At 42.6% G+C, this 20,374-nt stretch overlaps 1 protein-coding gene across 1 annotated transcript in view; it reads right to left on the bottom strand.

Annotated features, from left to right (window-relative positions):
- RALYL (RALY RNA binding protein-like) overlaps positions 1 to 19,649 on the bottom strand; it is a 119,974-nt gene extending 100,325 nt beyond the window's left edge. Inside the window, 4 exon segments of the mRNA XM_015425467.1 lie at positions 8,090 to 8,184; positions 8,186 to 8,247; positions 8,249 to 8,323; positions 18,993 to 19,649. Of these exon segments, the coding sequence (XP_015280953.1) occupies positions 8,090 to 8,184; positions 8,186 to 8,247; positions 8,249 to 8,323; positions 18,993 to 19,649 (889 nt within the window).
- Positions 19,650 to 20,374: the final 725 nt, after the last annotated feature.

Here is a 20,374-nt window from a genome sequence, read left to right as displayed (position 1 = left end):
GCTGCCTCCGGAAACCTCCCTCTCACATCTCTCAATGCAACTAAGACTGATCGGCCATGATAGCTGAGCAGACTTCTACAAAGGACATTAGAAATAATATGGACTGGTTTCCTCAGTGACCTGGCACGAATGAATACATTCATTCATCAAACTAATTAACTGGCATCATTGCAAATGAAAAGTACACAGTGCTGGAAACAAAACAGTGTGATCAAGTGGATTCCAGATTTGGAGCTCTCACGGTGCTGTTTTTCCATCATTTATTTAATCACCTCACATCAAAACCTACTGCATGTTGCGCTGCCGTATTAGATTGTACATATAAAACGTTGAATAGTTTGTCTCCCAGATGCATCTGATGCCCTTCAACATCTGAAGTTGTGCTGTAACCTGGCATTAGTCAAATGCTGTTTAATAACATATATGCCAGAAAACAGTGAACCTAGTAAGTGAAAGGCTGTTACCACGTCAGGAGAAGAAATGCCAAAGCTATCCTTCCTAATTAGTGAATGCCTTCATGATGCTCCAATTTTGGGTGGAAAGAATGTCAGTAGATTTACTTAACTTTGACACTGTTATTCTGGGGTGGCTGACTTGGAGAAATGCTTCCTAAACTCCCACCCACTCATACCTCTCTTAAATCTGCGATATACTGATGACATTTGTATTGTCTGGACACATGGTAAAGAAGCCCTGGGCATATTTCACCAGGCATTCAATGACTTTCACCCCATCATTAACCTGACAACGAAACAATCTATGAAAGAAATACATTTTCTGGACACTACTGTAAAAATATACAATAGACACATAGATATCATCTTATAGTGGAAACCTACTGAGCAACAATCATACCTGCATACCTCCAGCTACCATCGTAAACATACCCAACGATCCATTGTATACAGCCAGGCTTTATGCTACAGCCGCATCTGCTCCAATCCTACAGACAGAGATTCTCACCTGAGAAATCTATAACAAACTCTTTTGGAACTAAAGTATCACCTGATGAAGTCAACAAACAGATTAACACAGCCAGAATGGTGGCCAGAGAAAACATGTTGCAAGACAGGCCCAAAAGAGACAACAAACAGAATATCACTAGTGGTTACATATGCTCTCAACTCAAAACAGCTCAACATATCATCAGTGACTTACAACCTCTACTGGATAATGACAGTTCTCTTTCACAAGTTCGGGGAGGGGGGGGATTTTTCTTGTACACAGACAGCCCCTCAGTCTCGAACATCTCCTCACCCACAATAATATAACATCCAATTTGAACATGGACACTGGTCCCAGAGCTTGCAATAAACCCAGATGCCAGTTTTGCTGCCACATACACCCAGACAACATAGTCACTGCCCATAACTACATCAACTACGCCATCTTAGGCACATTCACTTGCCATTAAATGCCAACAATGCCCTTTGCATGTGACCGCAGCCTACATTGGGCAAACAGGTCAAATCCTACATCAAAGGATAAATGGACACAAATCTGGCATCAAGAATCACAAGACTGAGAAACCTGTAGGAGAATATTTCAACCTTTCCGGACATTTAATGGGTGACCTCAAAGTAGCTGTTTTATTGCAAAGGAACTTAAGGAACAGATTAGAAAGGGAAATTGCTGAGTTGCAAGTTATTACACCACTCAGAACAATGGAATCTCTAGGACTTAACAGGGATATTGGTTTCTTATCTCACTACATATGCTAACCTCATTCAATCCTTACATCTGTATTCTCACCAATCCCCCAGAAGGGACATATATTCTCTTTATTTTATTTCTTATTTGGAATAGCAGAGTAGAATAGTAGATTGTAATGTAATGTATAGTGGAATGTAATGCAATTTGGAATGGTACATTGGAATGTATTTCTCTTGTCAGGGTACAGGAGAGATAACTCTACCGAGCCAATTGCCCCACTTCAAAGAAGAAGATGCTGTAAGGTAGCCTCCATTCTTAAGAGGAGAGGAATGGAGCATAATGGCAGGGACTCACTTAATTACTCTCAGTATTCCACAATTAATGATACATCTGCCCATTAATCTCCAATTTTGACATATTTATTTCCTTCACTATGTCCTCCCACAGAATCAAACCCAAACATATTGTAACCATATAAACTAAACTTGTTAATCCTGTTTGGTCCTTGAACCTATTAAACATCTTCATTATGTTGTATGCTAATTTACTGCTCACCCTCTATCTATATGTGTGGACAGGTAACTTCAATTTCATTGTATCTGAAGACATGTGCATGCACACAAAAGCTTATACCTTGAATAAAACTGTTTGTCTTAAAGGTGCCACTGGACTCAAACTTTGATCTAACCAGCACTGACAGTGTCCATTTTGGGAACAAGCAGCTTAAAAGTTATAAAATAGCCCTGTTTTACATCTTGTGTGAAAGCAGTTTTAGAGTATTGATGAAATCTAGATATTAATTCCGTTCACATATGTCTATAAAAATATTTGCGTTACTGCAAATAAACTCAATAGTTATTTTGCTATAGTACTTGTTTTAAAAAGACACAAACCCTCAATCCTTCAAAGTAGCCACCATCCAAATGTCTCTGAAATGTGTACCAAAAATGGGTGCTGTGACTCTGCCTGTTCAACAATTCCTTCACACATTTATTTAAAAATGTGTTTTAAATATTTTTTGGGATTCATTCCCATCTGGCGCAACAACCATACGATGAGGGGGAAAAATTCATTTGTAAAAATAGTATGAAACATACCCAGTCTGTTATTTTAAGTACTATCTTCCCTTATGCCATACAATGTTGAAATACTTAAAACAATGTAGTTGACATGGTGGTTGAGAATGCTGACAGACATGACTCTATGCCAGGGCAAAAGGCTTTGAGTGGCTCAGGCTGGAGGAAGGGTGCTGAGTGTTTCCCATTCATAGAAAACCTTATACAAACCTAAGTGCACGTACGGAGTTGATTGCCAATCAGTGAACAGCATACACATAAAGCATATAGCAGGGCTTTCCAACCACCTTGAAATTGTGAGTACTTTTGGAATTTAAGAACACCCAGTGAGTGGCACCAGAAAATGGCTGCCATGGAGTGAGCTGGTTCCAATAATAAAATATGAAGATTTCAGAAGACGTTCAGAGGTTTGAAACCAAGTATTCTCCTACAATGGAGGCAGCTGTTTTTGAATGGGTATGCTGTACAGACTACAATGGGCTCTTCTCAGGTATTTCTTGCCCTAGTGAAGTGCAAAAAAGTCAGGATTAGCTCTTTGCTTTTGGAAAATGAAGCACTGGAGAAGAAGTAAGTGGAAGCCAGGAAACACACTGATGAGCGCCACATTAGGGATGACTTACAGGCAGCATAGATCTCAGAACTGCCCCACCAGGATCAACTGATCAATAGAAAATATGAAATGACAATCTATGGAATAAGACTGAGAGTCATGAGTTCATTAAGAAATTAGAAGAGACTACAAAGGTTAAGTGACATGATGAACTTGGAACAGCAAAGATTCCTGAATGTAAATGTGGCTAGGAGTACCAACAGGAGGCTAAAAATGAAATGAGCCCGTGAAGGATTATGAAAAGGACTTTGGGCCGAACAGAGGATGCCCTTGAGGGACCCCCCCCCCAAGAAAAACAGAGCAAGAAGTAATTATTTCACCAGGGAGGACTGGTTATGATCACTTCTGATACTTTTTAATCTGGTGCTAAAGTGTTGGTGAGTTGTTACATATCTATAGCTGGATGGTATCCCAGAATACAGTGGGCAGTCCCCCCCCCCCCAATCTTCCCATTGGGGAATAAGGATGGAAAATGTGTATGGAAGTACTTTACGTTTGAGCAAGTCTGTCCTCTCCTAACCAATTGCTAGAATGACTGTAAATAGAAGTGTGGCTAAATGCTGAGCTGATATACGTTTTACCAGTTGGTATTTCATAGCTGTATGACATCCCATAGGTGCTAAGATATGAGCATGAAATCACTAGAAACAGCCTCATGTTCTGCTAGAAGTCATACGTCTAGGTGCCATGAGCAGTCTCCTTCAAGTCTTCTCCAGCAAAGGAAACCACAAAATTGTGATAAGGGGCAACAGACGTGTCCCTTGCAAATAAGCATTCCTCATACAAATCTGGCAACTCCACAACGCTTCTGCAGCCAGCTTCCTGGAGATTTGACACTGCCGACTTGGCTGACTCTGTGTTCCAAAACCTGCTTCCTACTTCGCCTTTAGCCTGCTTGCTGCAATAAGAAGTCCCAGTTTTACACTTTGCTCATGTTCCTAGCTCTTCTCACTCATTCCAGACCACTTGCTTGAAAGCCTGCCACAAAACCAAGAGTACACAAGTATAATCCTGCTTGAGCTTCTGCCCCGTGGCCATGATTCTCCCAAGGTACCTTCTAGTACTGACCATTTTTGATATAAACTTAATAGCAAAAGGGATATGCCTAAATTGATTGATTGATATCTAAAACTCCATGGTATGTTCATGTAGCTTCCCTCAAAGTAGTCCCAGAATTATTGTGCAGGGGAACTAGCTGTGATCAACAAATTAAATTGGTTTGAAATTTAAGTGAAAAACAATATAACATATAGACACAAATTTTAAACCCACAGAAGTCTATTCTTCCAACTCTCCCAATTTTATTTGACCTTTGGCACCTGCTCCTCACTCTGATTTCCTGTGCTCATAATCAATTAACAAGTATTTTTAGCATGGATGAAGTAGGGTATTGATGCATTAAGTCAAAGGAACGGATCAGTGGTGAAACGGCAGTGTATCCATTTCCAAGCCTTACATATTGGTATCTGGCAAATATACACTGCTGTTGAGACAGTGAAAAGGTTAATGGTTTTTAAAACTGCCATAGTTTTACTTCAAAGGCTTTTATTTTTACATTGTTGAGAGCAGAAAACATTTTTTTGCCCTCATGCCTGCATACTTTCTGCTGAGTGGAGATGCTTTTATGGAAGGATTTTTTTAAAAAAAGTCTAACATTTAGACAAAGCAAGAAATACACCTGTCCCAACTCATTTGCTGAATCCCCCCCCAGTTTTTCCTCTTTATCCCCACTGATCTGGAACCCCAACCAGTTTCCAACACCCATCATACTATTAGCATATTAAAAACACTATCCAACACTTACAATAATTGCAAATTAAAAATATTTAAGGTCACTTTTTAAAGCTATCCAACAGTTCACTGAAATGAAAATGTTTGCCTTACTCCTGGGGGGGGGAACACCTAAATGATTTAGCTTAGGTGGACCCTTCTTGTGAAGAAAGGGGGGTGGGTCACAGAAAGGTCTGCCCATCAGATCATGGGTTTGATTTGCAATATGCATTATGGAAGCCAGAATGGGCTGGACTAGGGCACAGAGCAATCCAGGTTCAAACATCCTTTGGACCATGAAGCTTGCTGGCTAAACCTTGGGTTCGTTATTTCTCTTAGCTCTAACTCCCCAACAGGCTGGTTGTGATGCTGAAATGGAGGGTGGAAGGATCATGTACACCCTCTCAAACTCCTTGGAGGAAAAGCAGCACAAAAATATAATGGATAGAGGCACCAGGGCAGGCTCTTGACTGTTATGGTACTCCTTAATTTATGACAAGCCTGATTCTGCATGTTTGTACCAAAATGATCAATTGTAGAATTAAGATTACATCTGTTAGCTCAGCTTCTCTAACCATGCCAGCTAGAGCTTGGGACATGGCTGGAAGGGAAGGCGCAGCCATTAGCTGCCTATATAACCCTTTAAGCTCATGCTGTCTCTTCCCTGTGCCATACATACAACTGCCATACCCTCCCCAGGCTAGTCCGATCTCATCAGGTCTCAGAAAATATGCCGGATCGGACCTAATTAGTATTTGGGTCTGATCTCATCAGATCTCAGAAAATAAGCAGGATCGGCCGTAATTAGTATTTGGATGGGAGACCACTAAGGAAGTCCAGGATCATTACTCAGAGACAGGCTATCGCAAACTACTTCTGACTGTGTCTTGCCTTGAGAACCCCATGGGATTACCACAAGTCAGCTGTGAGTTGATGGCAACCCCACCCCCAAATCCCCAAACCCCTCCATGCTCTCAACTGGGTCCTCGGGAGATCTATGGAAGGGAAGATACCCACACCTTCATAAGCTTAGTTCCCTATGTCTGCTACCCATATGCTTTTAAGCATTAACAGTAAAGCTATCTGAGCGAAACATTTGACTTCTACTTAATCTGGAAATAGTTATGTTGAGATGTTTCAAACAATAGTATATACTGTTTTTACTATATCTAATATAGAACTGAGATTATAACACCGGAGAGATGAACCTCTAAACATTACACCATTTCAAATGCTATTTTTTAATTGACATACGGTATTTCCCCCTCTGTACCGTGAAGCATGGAATATGAATTGATACGTTTTATATCATCACTTAACCATAGCCAGTTATATAACAAGCAAAGTTTATCGATGCAACATAATTAGAAACTCCTAACTCTCCCACATAATCATTCTTGCACCCTCAAGTATCGTTTCAGAAATCATGTTTATATGGAAATTACTCATTTTTCTTCTGACTGATATGTCAGCTCTTCTTGCTCACCCACCCCACAAAAAACAACAATACCCCAACACAAATGTAGCCCATTTCCTCTGAAAAAGCAATTTTAAAAGGTGAAGGTGATATAAAGGGACAGAATTAACTGAAATGGAAAAAGTCAAGTTTATGTTTGGTGAAAAACAATCTGTTGTTCCTGTGAATGTCCAGCTGTTTTGAACAGCAGGATTTTACACTATTGCTTTCGTAAAATACAGAGCAACAAATGTAATTACAATTCTTCAACAGAACTAAAACAACATTAAAGGAAATAGGTGAATGCTTAACTGTAATATACCAATAGATGCATTTACTATGATTGCTGCTGTTTTATATTTTCTGAAGACTTTTCTTAGTATAATAAAGTGACAGCAGATACTTATAGCACTACTTGGGGGGGGGGGGGGGAGAAAGATCGCTTCCATACATTTCTTTGAACACATTCTGTCCTTTCTTAGTACTCTCCAAAGCAAAGTTGCTGTTGTAACCACCAAAACTTTGGATTAAAAGATGCCAAAAGGCTTGATCATTTCAAGCAGAAATTGGTTTTGTGTGCCAAAAAAACTAGTACTCCAACTAATAATAAGCTTGCATTTGTTTCCCTTGGTCATTGCCCCTCCCTTTGTCTTCCAAAAGTTTATGAATAAATTTCCATCTCCAAGCCAAGATACACCTCCTTGGTCTTACTAGAGAGGTAATCCTACAGAAGATGACTTATATTGATCTCCTTATTGATGGCTACTGCCTTTGATCTTAACTCCAGGAGCACCAACATGATAGCTTTAACTATATAAATCTTTTAATTCAGTTCAGATGTGCAATATGGCTACTTGAATAACCCATTATAGTTGGAGATACATATTTATTTTAAGCAACAGAAATGCCAGAACTGCCAGTTACGTGGACTTCACTTGCTTCGTTCTTAGATTTTTATTTTCAGCCCAGAGGCACACTTTCTATTTTCTCCCTTCTGTCCTCATCGACTTATTCCTTACTTCACAGCAGTGTATGAAAAATAAGCTCAACTGAACTTGTAGCATCTCTAGGCACCTTAAGTCAATTTGCATACAATAATGTTGCAATGCAAAAACAGTCCTCTCCTTTTCCCATGAAAGGCTCACTCTGTCCAATCATTCTGCCCTGCATAAAGGATACTGAGCTGGCGTGAACTTGCATTTGATCTCTATTTCCTTGTTGATTTTACAAAGCAATCACTTACTGATGGTTTCCATAGGAACAAGTGAGCTTATTTTTAATTCTTATGATCTTTCCTTCAACTAATAATATAGATACTGTAGCATAAAAGCAGAGGAAAAAAATCTACATGTGCTGTTCTTGAGCAATTTATTCACTGCAGAAGAAAGTAAAGCATAGTTTTCAATCAAACCAGGAGACATTTTCATCCTCCGTGATCCTCCTCGATGATCTAATTTTATATATTTATAAATGTATACAGACTGTCTCTGTCACAGGCATTAAAAATGAGTGATGGCTACTTACATCTTTGGTTTCTGCGCTTGCTCTTGTACATTGTCATTCTGAAGAAACCCTGCTATCCAAGAAGCTATTCTGTATACCCAGACAAAAGAGACAAGACCGTGCTTCCGCTCTGCAGCCAGACAGTTGCTCACTGACAGAAGGTAACCAGCAGTCTCTCTCACTGAAAGCGAGGGTAATACCATTCTCATCATATCCTGGGGAGATATGGCTAGCTCTGTTTCCTCAAAGGCAAAGCTGGGGACAGAACAAACCTTCTCCAGTTCTTGCAACATTTCAGCTCCTGTCCTGAAACACCTATTTAAAGGTCACCAATTGAGGAATGTTTCTTTAAGGAGGTAAGTATGTGTTGTTTTCTGGAAGGACCTCAACAAATTTTTTCCTTGAAATGCAGAGTACTTAAGTAAACATCTGTGTAATTTAAAACAATGGCTTATTCACAGAGATGCCGTAGTAAAATATATTCAAAAGAAACTGAAATTGTATCAACCAAGGTGTCTTCCTACTGTGGACAATAAGCTCCAAATGACTTACTCAGGTAGGACTTCCTTTCACATATGCCGAACTGCTGATCGTGCGTAATTCAATATGAATAAATTGATTTAAATTAATGGGAAATATTGCTGTTCTGTTAATTCTGTTTTTCCCATTTGGCTCTAAGGTTCAGACGTTCAAGTTGACTAATTAAGAAATTTTTAATGCCATAGCTTGCTCCCACTGTTTCCTTCTTAGCTTCTATTAAAAGGCAAATTGTGTTACCAACAATTTACTTATCTATCTACAGTGGTAGTTCAGGCTTAGTACAGACATTGATAGTCCTGGTAATTTACATGCACAATTTGCCTGTATTGGGTTTTCCTTCCCAAATAATAGGGCTGAAGCAGAGTAGAAACTAAGAAACCTGCATATTCTATACAATGTTTTTAGAATGTGGAATGAAATGCCTACAGATCTCTGTGCCACACCACGTGAAGGGAGTTAAGAGGCCCACTAATATTTGAATGGTCCCTTCTTGCTTTACACTGATCACAACTAATATCTATACAATTTCTGTGTTCACAGAGTATCAGAATGAGGAATGGCTTGTATCAACTTTAATATGAACAGCAACTTGACATCTTGTACAGCAGTCTGTAAAGCTGTTCTTGAGCAAAGTAAGATCATGTGATCTCAGGACAAGTCCACAAATTACCGATTCCTTAACATTGTAAAATACATGAATGTATTTAAATTACAAGTTCTATGACTTCAGTGTCTAAAATTTGCCTAATACACGATTTGCATCACATCTGTGCATGAAATTGCACCTCCACAGTGTAGCTTAGAATCCCCTTGAGGAGGGGGAGTTTGTTTTGGATAGAAGTCCCAGTATCTCAGGATGAGGTGCATGAGAACTCAGCAGCTTTAGCATGCTCAGAGTAACCTAAAAGAGCAGTGATCACATTACTCATGTCACTGGAGGCTCAGTCAAATTAGCCAGGCAATCTGGTAATTTGCAGTTCACTTCTGGCCCTCACTAATGGCAATTTAGCCTGCACACCCATGTTACATGAGCAACAAAAAACCATCATGCTTTTTTGTTTTATTAAGTATGACACAATTTGAATACAAGTAAATGAAACTTTTGTCTTCTTATTCGCTTTCATTCAGGAAGATGATTCAATCCTAGGTAAAAAAGCAAAGTCTACTTCAGATCATGGAACTTTGAAGCCAAACTCTACAATTAATCCAGTATTTCCACCAGTCTTGCATTTAAGTTATTAAGGGTTTAGAAGTAAGTGATTAAAGGGGAACAAATTAAAAGTATTTAAATAGTCTTGAGATTGAATTTTGATTAGGGAGTTTTCTTGATGTTGTTATGGTAACAAAGAGATTAGCTTTTATCCTAAAACTGGCAAATTAGTTTCTCCTTTACATTACAGTTCTGAAAGATAACGTCAAAACTTAATTAACAGGACAATGGAAATGCAACCCACTTTGAGCAGTTGTCCTCCCCCCCCCCAGCTAAAATGGGCCATGTTATTGCAAGTATAGTGCTTAACAGACATAGAGCCCACAAGGACTGTGCTTTGTAGACAAGTTTAATTCCCCATCAACTCTTCTTAGCCTTGAAAATATGGCCTAAGATAATGGAAAATATGGCCTAAGATAATGGAAACAGCAAATAAAAGTCTTATTCCCTATACCACCTGTCTCTGTAGGACGACTAGGAGACTATGAACTATCAGTTCTTCACACTTTACCACACCACAGATACTTTATTTGAGCCAAGAGGTGGTGAGCACCAAGCATTCAGCACCACACCTCTCATGGGTCCAGGGACTGATGAAGTTGAAAGCCTGTTAGTGATTCACATGTTACAATCTTAAGGAACAGGATCGGCTCTTATAATGTGGCAATCTGAAGTGGCTGAAAGCCTGTTAGTGAATGAAGACTGATTCACATGTTACAGTCTTAAGGAACAGGACCGGCTCTTATAATGTGGCAATCTGAAGTGATTATCTCTGGTGGCCAGTTTGGGGAAGTTCCAACCACCTCTCCTGTCTGCCACCAGACAGGCAGCCAACTGCCAACCCTGCCCAGGAGCTGCTTCATTCCCCTAGACTCTGGGGAAAGCATAGTGGGCAAACCACACACACCAAGTCCCATAGTATTTTTAAGGGAGCTGGGGTAGAAAAGAGGTAAAGAGGGTAATTGCCTCTGGTTCTAGTAGGGCTGCCTCCAGGGGGGCCTGGGGATCTCCCGCTTTTACAACCGATCTCCTGCTGACAGAGATCAGCTCCCCTGGATAAAATGGCTGCTTTGGAGGGTGGACTCTATGGCATTGTATCATGCTGAGGCCCTTCCCCAAACCCCACCCTCTCCTGGATCCACCCCCAAAGTCTCCAGGTATTTTCCAACCCAGACCTGGCAACTCTAGGTTCTAGGCAGGGACAGCGGTAGCAGCAGTAGTAGGAAACAGAAGGGGTGGTGCCTTCAGTGGCAAAACATGAGCTGACAACTGTTCACACGTGATTCACTGCAATCCCTTTCAGCCACTTTGGGATCCTAAAAGGGAGAACAAGCCACGCCCAACTGGGCTGTGTGTCTAGAAACTTCCCCTTGGTTCTGTCTGTGCTTCTGAGAAAGAGAGAGCCCTGCTACTGCTGTGCACACTCCCTTGATGGGACCAGCACCTCCCCACTGGCTGGGAAATTTTCTTCCTTATTACCTCCGGAGTGGCTGATCTTCCACAGCACTTTGGAGGAGGCACTGACTAAAGGTACACTTTCAATCCACCCAAATAGGTAATTTTGTTTAAAAAGGAGTGTTTCATCTTCAAAAAATCAGCCAGACATAAAGTTCCTAATGTTCTCCCAGTCTGTATATTAATAGACTTTGTACCGGAAGATGAAAGTTGGCCTATGGTGTTTTAGGAAGATTGTTTCACTAAAATAATATCTATAAATTTATCTGTAATCTTCTAGGTCCTCAGGGGTTCTGGATATGCCTGATGCAGTCAGTGCCTCCAGCTTTCTCTGTAGATTCTTCACACTGTGTAATATAATTCCTGAAAGGCAATTTGTTCAGTTTTTGCCCAGTTACCATTTCCAAAATGACTGATTAATGTGCTTCACACCTTTTCCAACTGCTGGGCACAGAACAGTCAAGCGTCTTTTGACTGACAGCTTCATAGGGGGATTCTGTTTCTTCTCTAGATATTAATGTATCATTTTAAATAGAATCCCTAATTTCTATGGAGATTAATCAAATTTCCATTTTTAAATGCTAACCTTCAGCTAATTTCTGGACCTTTAATTTTTGAGTCAGCGGGGGAGGGGGGGGAATGCAGGAAATACCTGAATACCAGATAAGTAAGGGGACTGTTTTCCAAAAAGAAAGATTCTGCTAAATGTGTCAGTTCGGCAGCATGCAGATAGCACTGCTGGATGCATCACTTTGGAATGTGATTCTTGTGTTGATACGCCATTCCGATTAGCACTTATCAGCACTATGGTTGCTATCCTCCAGGTGGGGCCTGGAGATCTCCCGCTATTACAACTGATCTCCAGACAATATAGATCAGTTCCCCTGGAGAAAATGGCTGCTTTGGAGGGTGGTGGACTCTATAGCGAAGTATCCTACTGAGCCCCCCCCCAAGCCCTGCCCTCTCCAGGCTCCTCCACCTCCCAAATCTCCAGGTATTTCCCAACTCAGAGCTGGCAACCCTAATCAGCACCAAAATTTGGCACAGTTCTTGTATAGCTTTGAGACACAGGGCACACTGAATTAGTAAAGTGGACAACTGAAGAACTGTTCCCAGGAAGAAGAAGAATTACACAGGGTGTTGGATCCCACAGATTTACTCTGTGAGTAAAGGTGCTTTCCTTCAGAGGAAAGAACATTCTTCTAAGTATTTTGAGTAAGAAGACGCCTCCTTCCACTGAAGAAAACATGTCTGCTAGTATAATGAGTTCACCAGATCCAACCCAACGATTTCCATCATCCAAGAATCAATGTTCAGCACTGACTACCAGCCCAATCAAATTCAGTATACAGAGCCATACAACCAATTTAGGAAAGCTCTTTGGAACAAGTCCACCTCTGCAAAATGTTAGCAAGACAGGTAGACCTTTGGAAGGCAGTTGTGTATTGTAGGCACTACCAACGCAGATCCATGTCTTCTAGTCAGGGAGGACCGTACTTGGAATAACAGCACCACCAGAAACTAATAGGAGGACCTAAGTAGGTGTGCAGGTTGACTTTTAAATAGTTCATCTAGTTAATGTGTAATGGAAAGGAAATAATTTAGGGCAGAAATTAAGTTCATACTCCACACGTTCTTTTTATGGATGTAAAACTTCAAGTTGTCTTAGATAGCTAATGGAGAAAAGTGGTTTACAAAAAAGGAGATGAGTTACCATACCTTAATCCTTGAATATAATATCAAATACTTATGGCTGATTATTGGTTTTCCCAATATTTCAGACACTAGATGTTATAAAACATATTTTATTTAAAACATTCAGTACAAGCTGAACATTGAAAATACTGCATTATAAATTCTGAAATATCTAACCCTACGCACAGCAGGCAGTTATATAGCTGTAGATGTGTTCTTTCATGTCTGTATGCATTATTTATATTGTATGTATAAGAACCTAACTCTTAACAGCCTAACTAAAAGACTGAGCCTATGCATGTTTACTTGAAAGAAAGTCCCATTGAGTTCAATTGATTTTCTCACAAGTAAGTGCTAACAGGATTTAGTTTTATACACATTTATGACCAAACTACACACTGTGTTTGACAAGTATATTTTAAAAAGTATAGCAAGAAATCAGCTATATGTGCCCTATGGTAGGGACATATTTCTCATACAGGAGGTGCACTGATTCAGATTGGGATGATGGTGGGCAGGGAGAAGGTGCTCCTGCCTCCCCTGTGCCATTTTCCTGACCTCAAATGGTCCTGAGTGGTGACATTTGCCTGTCAGATGCATAAGCACTAAAGGGCACCATATGCAGCTGCCAATGGGGAAAATAGTTAGGGTTGTCAGGTCCCCCCGGCCACTGGCAGGGGATGGGGGGTAGGGTCCCCACATCCAGGTTGGGAAACTCCTGGAGATTTGAGGATAGAGCCTGGGGAGGACAGGGACCTCAGAGGGGAACAATGCCATACAATCTACCCTCTAAAAGCATCCATTTTCTTCAGGGGTCCCACCTGGAGGCTGGCATTACTAAAATTAGTACCCCACAGGGTCATTTTTGTTTGGGGAAAACAGTGCAGGAGTGAAAAGCTGGAACTGCCTTTCCTCTAGGTCTGCCAACTCTGGTGTGGGAAAATTCCTGAAGATTTGGGGGTGGAGCTTGGTGAGGGTGGCGTTTAAGTAGAAGAGACAGCTCAGCAGGGATATAATGCCATAGAGACTACCCTCTGAAGCTGCCATTTTCTCCAGGGAAACTGATCTCTGTAGTCTGGAGGTCAGTTGGAATTCTGGTGGAACTCAAGGCTCTGTCAGGGGGCTGGTGACCCTATTCTTCCCATGTGCCATGGTCTCATTTGAAATCAGGCCCCCGCGTGCTTGAAAACTGAATTCTCACAGGGAACCTGTAGCTGACATCTGACTGTAAGTCCCCATGTTGTTCAGTTCTTGCCTGAGAAGAAGCCCCACTGAACATAACAGGACTTACTTTGAAGTAAACACACAGAGGATGGGACAATTAATATGTATATGTAGATACAAATCCAACTAAATTCCTTGGAATTTCCTACAAGCTATGTCTAGCATTGCAGCTTTAATCTATATTATGAATAATCTTTTTCTCTTTTATTTATTGTTGGTAACAGCAAGTGCTTTGCAAGTTGTACATCAGTGGGAAATAGTCTTCAGATTTCAAATAAGCGAATGGTGCCTATTTTGAAATATATGCCATGGGTCATATGCAACCTTTATTCAGAAAGATTTGACTCAAAAGATTATGCATGCATATCATTACTATTATCTTCCTTCCTTTCCCCATCACATTTAGTTGCAATTATCCACATTGATGAGCTCTTTCACCATGCTGAATTGAGCTGCAAATGATATCATTTCACTGTTCATAGACCAAGGCCATTGCAACATCTCAAATCCACACAGCGTATTGCTGACAGAAAGCTTAGAAATACCTGAATACAGCTAGAAAAGAAGAAAAGAGAGAAGAGATTGGATTTATACCCCCCCCTTCACTACCCAAGGAAGTCTCAGAGCGGCTTACAAACTCCTTTCCCTTCCCCTCCCCACAACAGACACCCTGTGAGGTAGGTGGGGCTGAGAGAATTCTGACAGAGACTGCTCTTTTTCAAGAACAGCTGTGCCAGAGCTTGTGACTGACCCAAGGTCACATCAGCAGGTGCAAGTGGAGGAGTGGGGAATCAAACCCGGTTCTCCCAGATTAGAGTCCGCACACTTAACCACTACACCAAACTGTATCTGTATACAGCTATTCTGAAAAACAACCAAATATTGCTCCATGCAAGTAAATCTTGGATCCTAGCTAGACGCAGTCATTCATGGAAATAATGTTTTGACTTCTGCTTTCACATTATCAAGATGCTTAGATTTCACATTGGGAGTGAAAGGAGAGACAATACTAAGGAAGATGAAGGACCTTCATGGCCACGTATACAGGGAGACATAACCACATTGCCTTTGGGCCAGTTGGGGGTGGAATTTCCCCCTGCTGGCCAGTTGGGCGGCGGTGGGGAAGCACCCCACAAAAGTGGGAGTTCCCCTGCCCCCCCAGTGGGGGTCTGGCAACCCTATTTTGAATCTGACAGTTTCCACAAGGAAACGACAGGTGATCCAATGATGTGTGATTTCAGTTGAGCTCTCACAAGTAAGATACATGTGTGGTTGCAAATCACAGACCAACATACACATTCATCCTTCCAAAGCAGTTATTCCTTGCCTTTCTCTTTTGCTATCTACAGAGGTATAGGATGAGCAGAAATACAAATGTGTTTTCCCTGCAGAAAGATGATGAAACTGCTTCACATATTTAAATTCAAACTGCAGGGAGAAATGCTGGAAGAAAATTTGAAGTCCTCCTCATTCCTTGCCTAGTGTCATTTTCCGTAACCATGTGTTCAAGGAAAGGGGACAGGGAAGAATCACCACCAACCCACATTCGTATCATTAAATTACTCATTCTGTCAGTCTCACGTTTTAAATCTGTTTTTATCTGTTGCTCCTGCACCTCCATAGCTGCTAGTAGCTGCCACAGGAGAAGTCTTTAATAGTGCAATTCTTAAAGACCCATATTGGATATAGAACTATATCTTACAGGCAGGAGAGAAGCACTGTACTTTATAAGATTTAATTTTCCATATAAGATTGATTTTTATGAAAATAGGTACATATCTCAATTTTAATTAAGATTTTTTAAATGGAAACCAGTGCAGTATAATGTTTAAAGTGTCAGACAAGGGTTAGGGAGAAACTGAAATCCTCACTCAGCCATCAAACTACCTGAGTGAAATGGGCTAGGGATTTTCTCCCTCATCCACAAAAGGAGGGCAAAACTCTGCTTCTACCCAAAGAGCTTTGGAGGAAGAGTTGATAAACATACAATAGATAGAAATTTTTAAGACGTCTTACTATGATCGATCACACATTATGGTTTGGATCCAGGGTCCCTCTTGCTTGAGCATAAGGGCACTTTCACTCACACAAGAAGGCAGAATGAGTTCCATTAACTTTCCCTTCCCATACTGCAGTGTCCTTCATTCCTGAATGTGACTTGACTTTCAGGTTTGGATTGGGGAAGGGACTTGTGGCTACAGGTGGAAGGAGGCAGGAAAGATTCATTTTCTGAGTGCAGCTATATGTTTTTGATTTATTTATTCTAAGTGTTTATGCCCAACTTTTCTCCCCACGGGGATCTAAAATGGCTTACAACAGAAGAATACTATATAAACAGAGCAGTAAACAACAAACAAACATCGAAGATGCAGGCTGCAAGGCATGGGCTAGGAGCCAAAGGGCCATGAGCCCTTTGAAACAGAAATGCAAAAGCCAATCCAAAGATGCTCCTCAACCCTGAAAATGATCTCAGTTCCTTCCCGTCCTTCTAGAGTTGCCAGTCTCCAGGTGGGACCTGGAGATCTCCCACTTTTACAACTGATCGCCGGCTGACAGAGATGAGCTCCCCTGGAGAAAATGGCTGCTTTGGAGGGAGGACTCTATGGCATTGTAACATGCTGAGGCTCCTCCCCTCCCCAAACTCTGCCTTCTCCTGGATCCACCCCCAAAGTCTCCAGGTATTTTCCAACCCAGACCTGGGAACCCTATGTCCTTCATTTGCACACCATTTGCCAATAAGCTGCCAAGACAAAGTTTCAGAAGTCAAACAACCCAAAGGAGGAAAAAGTGCTGGAAGCAGAAGGAAATGGGAGAGGAGCAGATTCCAGAGGTTATGTAGATAACCAGAATCACACTTTGTCAGAATGAATCCCATGGAAGCTTTTATAAAAACAACCCAAAGGCATTTTTGAGGGATTGGAAGACATTTTGTTGCAGACACGTGCATATGGGGGAAAAAACCTTCAGGTATGTCATAAAATTAACTTTAAATTATGGCAATAGAACTAAGAAACATCTGAATTTGGCATTCACCTACCGACATTTCCTGAAGAGGACATTATGCACGCATACATACACAAACCCTGAAACTACCCTCCACTTGGCAACCAAAGCGTGAAGGCCAATCAAAATGTGTAATTTCCAAGAGCCTGATTTTGACACTTAGAATTAATGACCAATTCTGTAGTTGGGCTCTAATTAGAGAAGTGAGCAATTCAGTTTGACATGAGTGATGAGAAAATTCTATCTACTTGTCAAGCAATTCCAAAAGCCTCAATAGGTTTCAACTCTGACTGAATGTGTGAAAATGTCTTGATTTTTCACTTGTTCAACAAGAGTTTGTTTCCTGCAAAATATTTCTATGTTGAGAACTTGGCATCCTCTGTTCCACTGTTGGAAGCTAATTATTTACTCTAGGCAATGGCAGCTACAATGTGGAAACGTGTCCTCCTTAGGAGGCCTGTTTTGGGATATGGCCAGAGGTCATGTCGGGGGGGGGAACGCGGGGGAATGCAGTTCCCCGGGTGAGGTGCAGGGGGCGGGGCACATGACGAAGCCCCGCCCCCTGCTTCCGGCCGCCCCACTTCCAGCCCTCATTCAGCCAGGAGGAGGCAGGAGAAGAGGGAGGGTAAGTTGCTTCCTCCCAGCCTCTCCCCACCCCTGCCTGCCTGGGGCCAGGGAGGGCCTTCGCGGGGCTTCCTTGCACTCCCGCTGGCCTTGCAGGTCCACCGCCGGGCCCCTCGTGGGGATCGGTGGTGATGTCAGGGGGTGTGGCATATGCTAATGAGTTATGCTAATGAGTTCCCCTAGCTCTTTTCCCACGAAACGACCCCTGGATATGGCCAATGCCTAATGCCCCCTCTGTAGCATTCTACCCTAAAATGTCCTTCCCAGATAGGACAAAGGCTGCAGTATCTAAGTATAAGTCAAAATAAATATGCTAAATCAGATAATGGTCCATTTAGGACACAGGAACACTTTCTGATTTATATGTTTGCAGAAAATCCAAATTACTGCCCAGAGCTTTCTTTTTTTCTTGGGGGGGGGTATTTTTTGTAATTTCATATGTGCACCTAGAAGACATGGTGACCTCTGGTGACTGACCCCTAACAGGGGCCTGGAGGATATTCAGAGACGTGGCCGAATAAAACCTGCCCCTGCCTCCCATCTCTGGTATTTCAAGTGTTAAGTCGCTCGCTTAACAAAGCAGTCGGAGAGTGATTCAGCAAGAACACAACTTTATTCTTCAACTCGAACACAACTCCAACACGGATCAATATCTGATAGCCAGAACAGCCTTTACATTGCAGCTGTCCTGCTTTTAAACATTCCCGGCTAATGTAGCCACACCCATTGTACAAATATCAACCTATGAGGTTGCAAAGATAAGGTCCAATCACATTAGTTCCTGCTCAGGGAGCTCGCTTGAAGTGATTGGCTTGTTACTTCCTGGGCTAGCAATACTATTGGATGGATTTGGATCCTAGCCCAGGATGAAGCTTAACATTACAGTTCAGTTAGATGTTTCACAATATGTCATGCATTCAAGGCAGAATACACTACAAATTCCTCCCCCCTAAGTAAACACAATCATGTGCAGTCATAATCGCTTTGGTAGGTTGGTGCTCAGCACACCCGCTGAGACCTACGTGGCTGTGTAGGCTCAGGGCATAGCTCAGCTTGGGGGACTCCACTTGACTCTGGAACGTCAGAGTCAGGTACACTTCCGTCCTCTGTTGCGGGTCCGCAGTTAGGGGTCTGCCCTACCACTGGGACAGTACTGGGCTCGGCAGTACTCACCTCCGGAGGAGGTCTGGGATGGTCCTCTGGTTCTGGGGACTCAGCTGGCTGGGAGTCTAGGCATTCCTTTGCCCACCGCTGCCTAAGCTGGTCTATGTGGTGTCGCCACTTGCGTCCATCAGCAAGCTCAACCACATACATTCTGGAACCGAGACATACAATTACAGTGGCTGGTAGCCACAAGTGACCCCCTGAATAGTTACGGCTGAATACCTTGTCACCGGGTTCGTAAGTGCGGACCTTAGGGAGCACACTCTGCTGCTGGGGCTTAAGATCATTCAGATCTGGATGGAGACGATCTAACAAGGTAGTAAGGCGATGCCCCATCAGCAGCTCGGCCGGGCTGCGGCCTGTGGCTGAGCACGAGGTAACGTGCTGGCGCAGTAAGAACGAGGCCAGTTTTACCCCCCAATCGCCCTGCATTAGCTTGGCAAGGGCTTCTTTGGTCGTTCGGACCATTCTTTCTGCCTGGCCATTAGAGGCCGGGTGGAACGGAGCCGATGTCAGTTGCCTGATTCCGTTATCAGACAGGAACTGACTGAACTCCTGAGAAACAAATTGTGCGCCGTTGTCATTCACCAACACGTCCAGCTGTCCGTGGGTGGCAAACAAGCGACGCAGCACGTTGATGACAGCAGTCGAAGTGGTGGAGGTCATGTGCGCCACCTCCAGCCACTTAGAGTATGCGTGAACTACAATCAGGAACATTTGTCCCTGCACAGGCCCCGCGAAATCCAGGTGGAGCCTGGACCAAGGCTTTCCTGCTGCAAGGCTTTCCCGCTGATTCCCACTTCTGTGGAGTGGCGGTAGGCGGTTCGGGCCTGGCCTGCTGGCAGGGCATACATACTTTGACCCATTCCCTAATGTCAGTGTCTAAGCCATGCCACCACAAATACCCTCAGGCTAACGCCTTCATGTGGACCTCATGGCCCTCATGCAGTGATTTCAGCACTTTCTCCTGGAGTTTGTGAGGCACCACCACCCAGTTCCCCCACAATACACACCCTTTTGACACTGAAAGTTCATTTTGGCGCGCCCGATAAGGTTTGAATTCTGGCTCCACGGTACCTGCCAGCCACCCCCTCCACACCCAGTTCAAAACTCGGGCGAGTACATTGTCTTTAGCTGTCGCAGCAGCAATGTCCGTTGATGAGATTGGGGCCTCAGGTAGTTCATCAATGGCCAGCACCTTGCTAGCCGGAGCAGGGTCCGTGTCCTGGCCGGGTAGAGGGCAGCGACTGAGGTTTGTGTCCGATTGCCTTGCCTGGCCTGTGCTCAATGTCATAACCATATGCGGTGAGGAAAATCGCCCACCGCAACATCCGAGGAGACAGTATATTAGGGGTTTGCCAGTCCGGGGCAAATATCCCTAACAAGGGTTT

The sequence above is a fragment of the Gekko japonicus genome, unplaced genomic scaffold, assembly GCF_001447785.1.
Source record: "Gekko japonicus isolate JY-2015 unplaced genomic scaffold, Gekko_japonicus_V1.1 scaffold372, whole genome shotgun sequence".
Classification (NCBI taxonomy): Eukaryota; Metazoa; Chordata; class Lepidosauria; order Squamata; family Gekkonidae; genus Gekko; species Gekko japonicus.
This window is presented reverse-complemented; position numbering and strand designations above follow the sequence as displayed.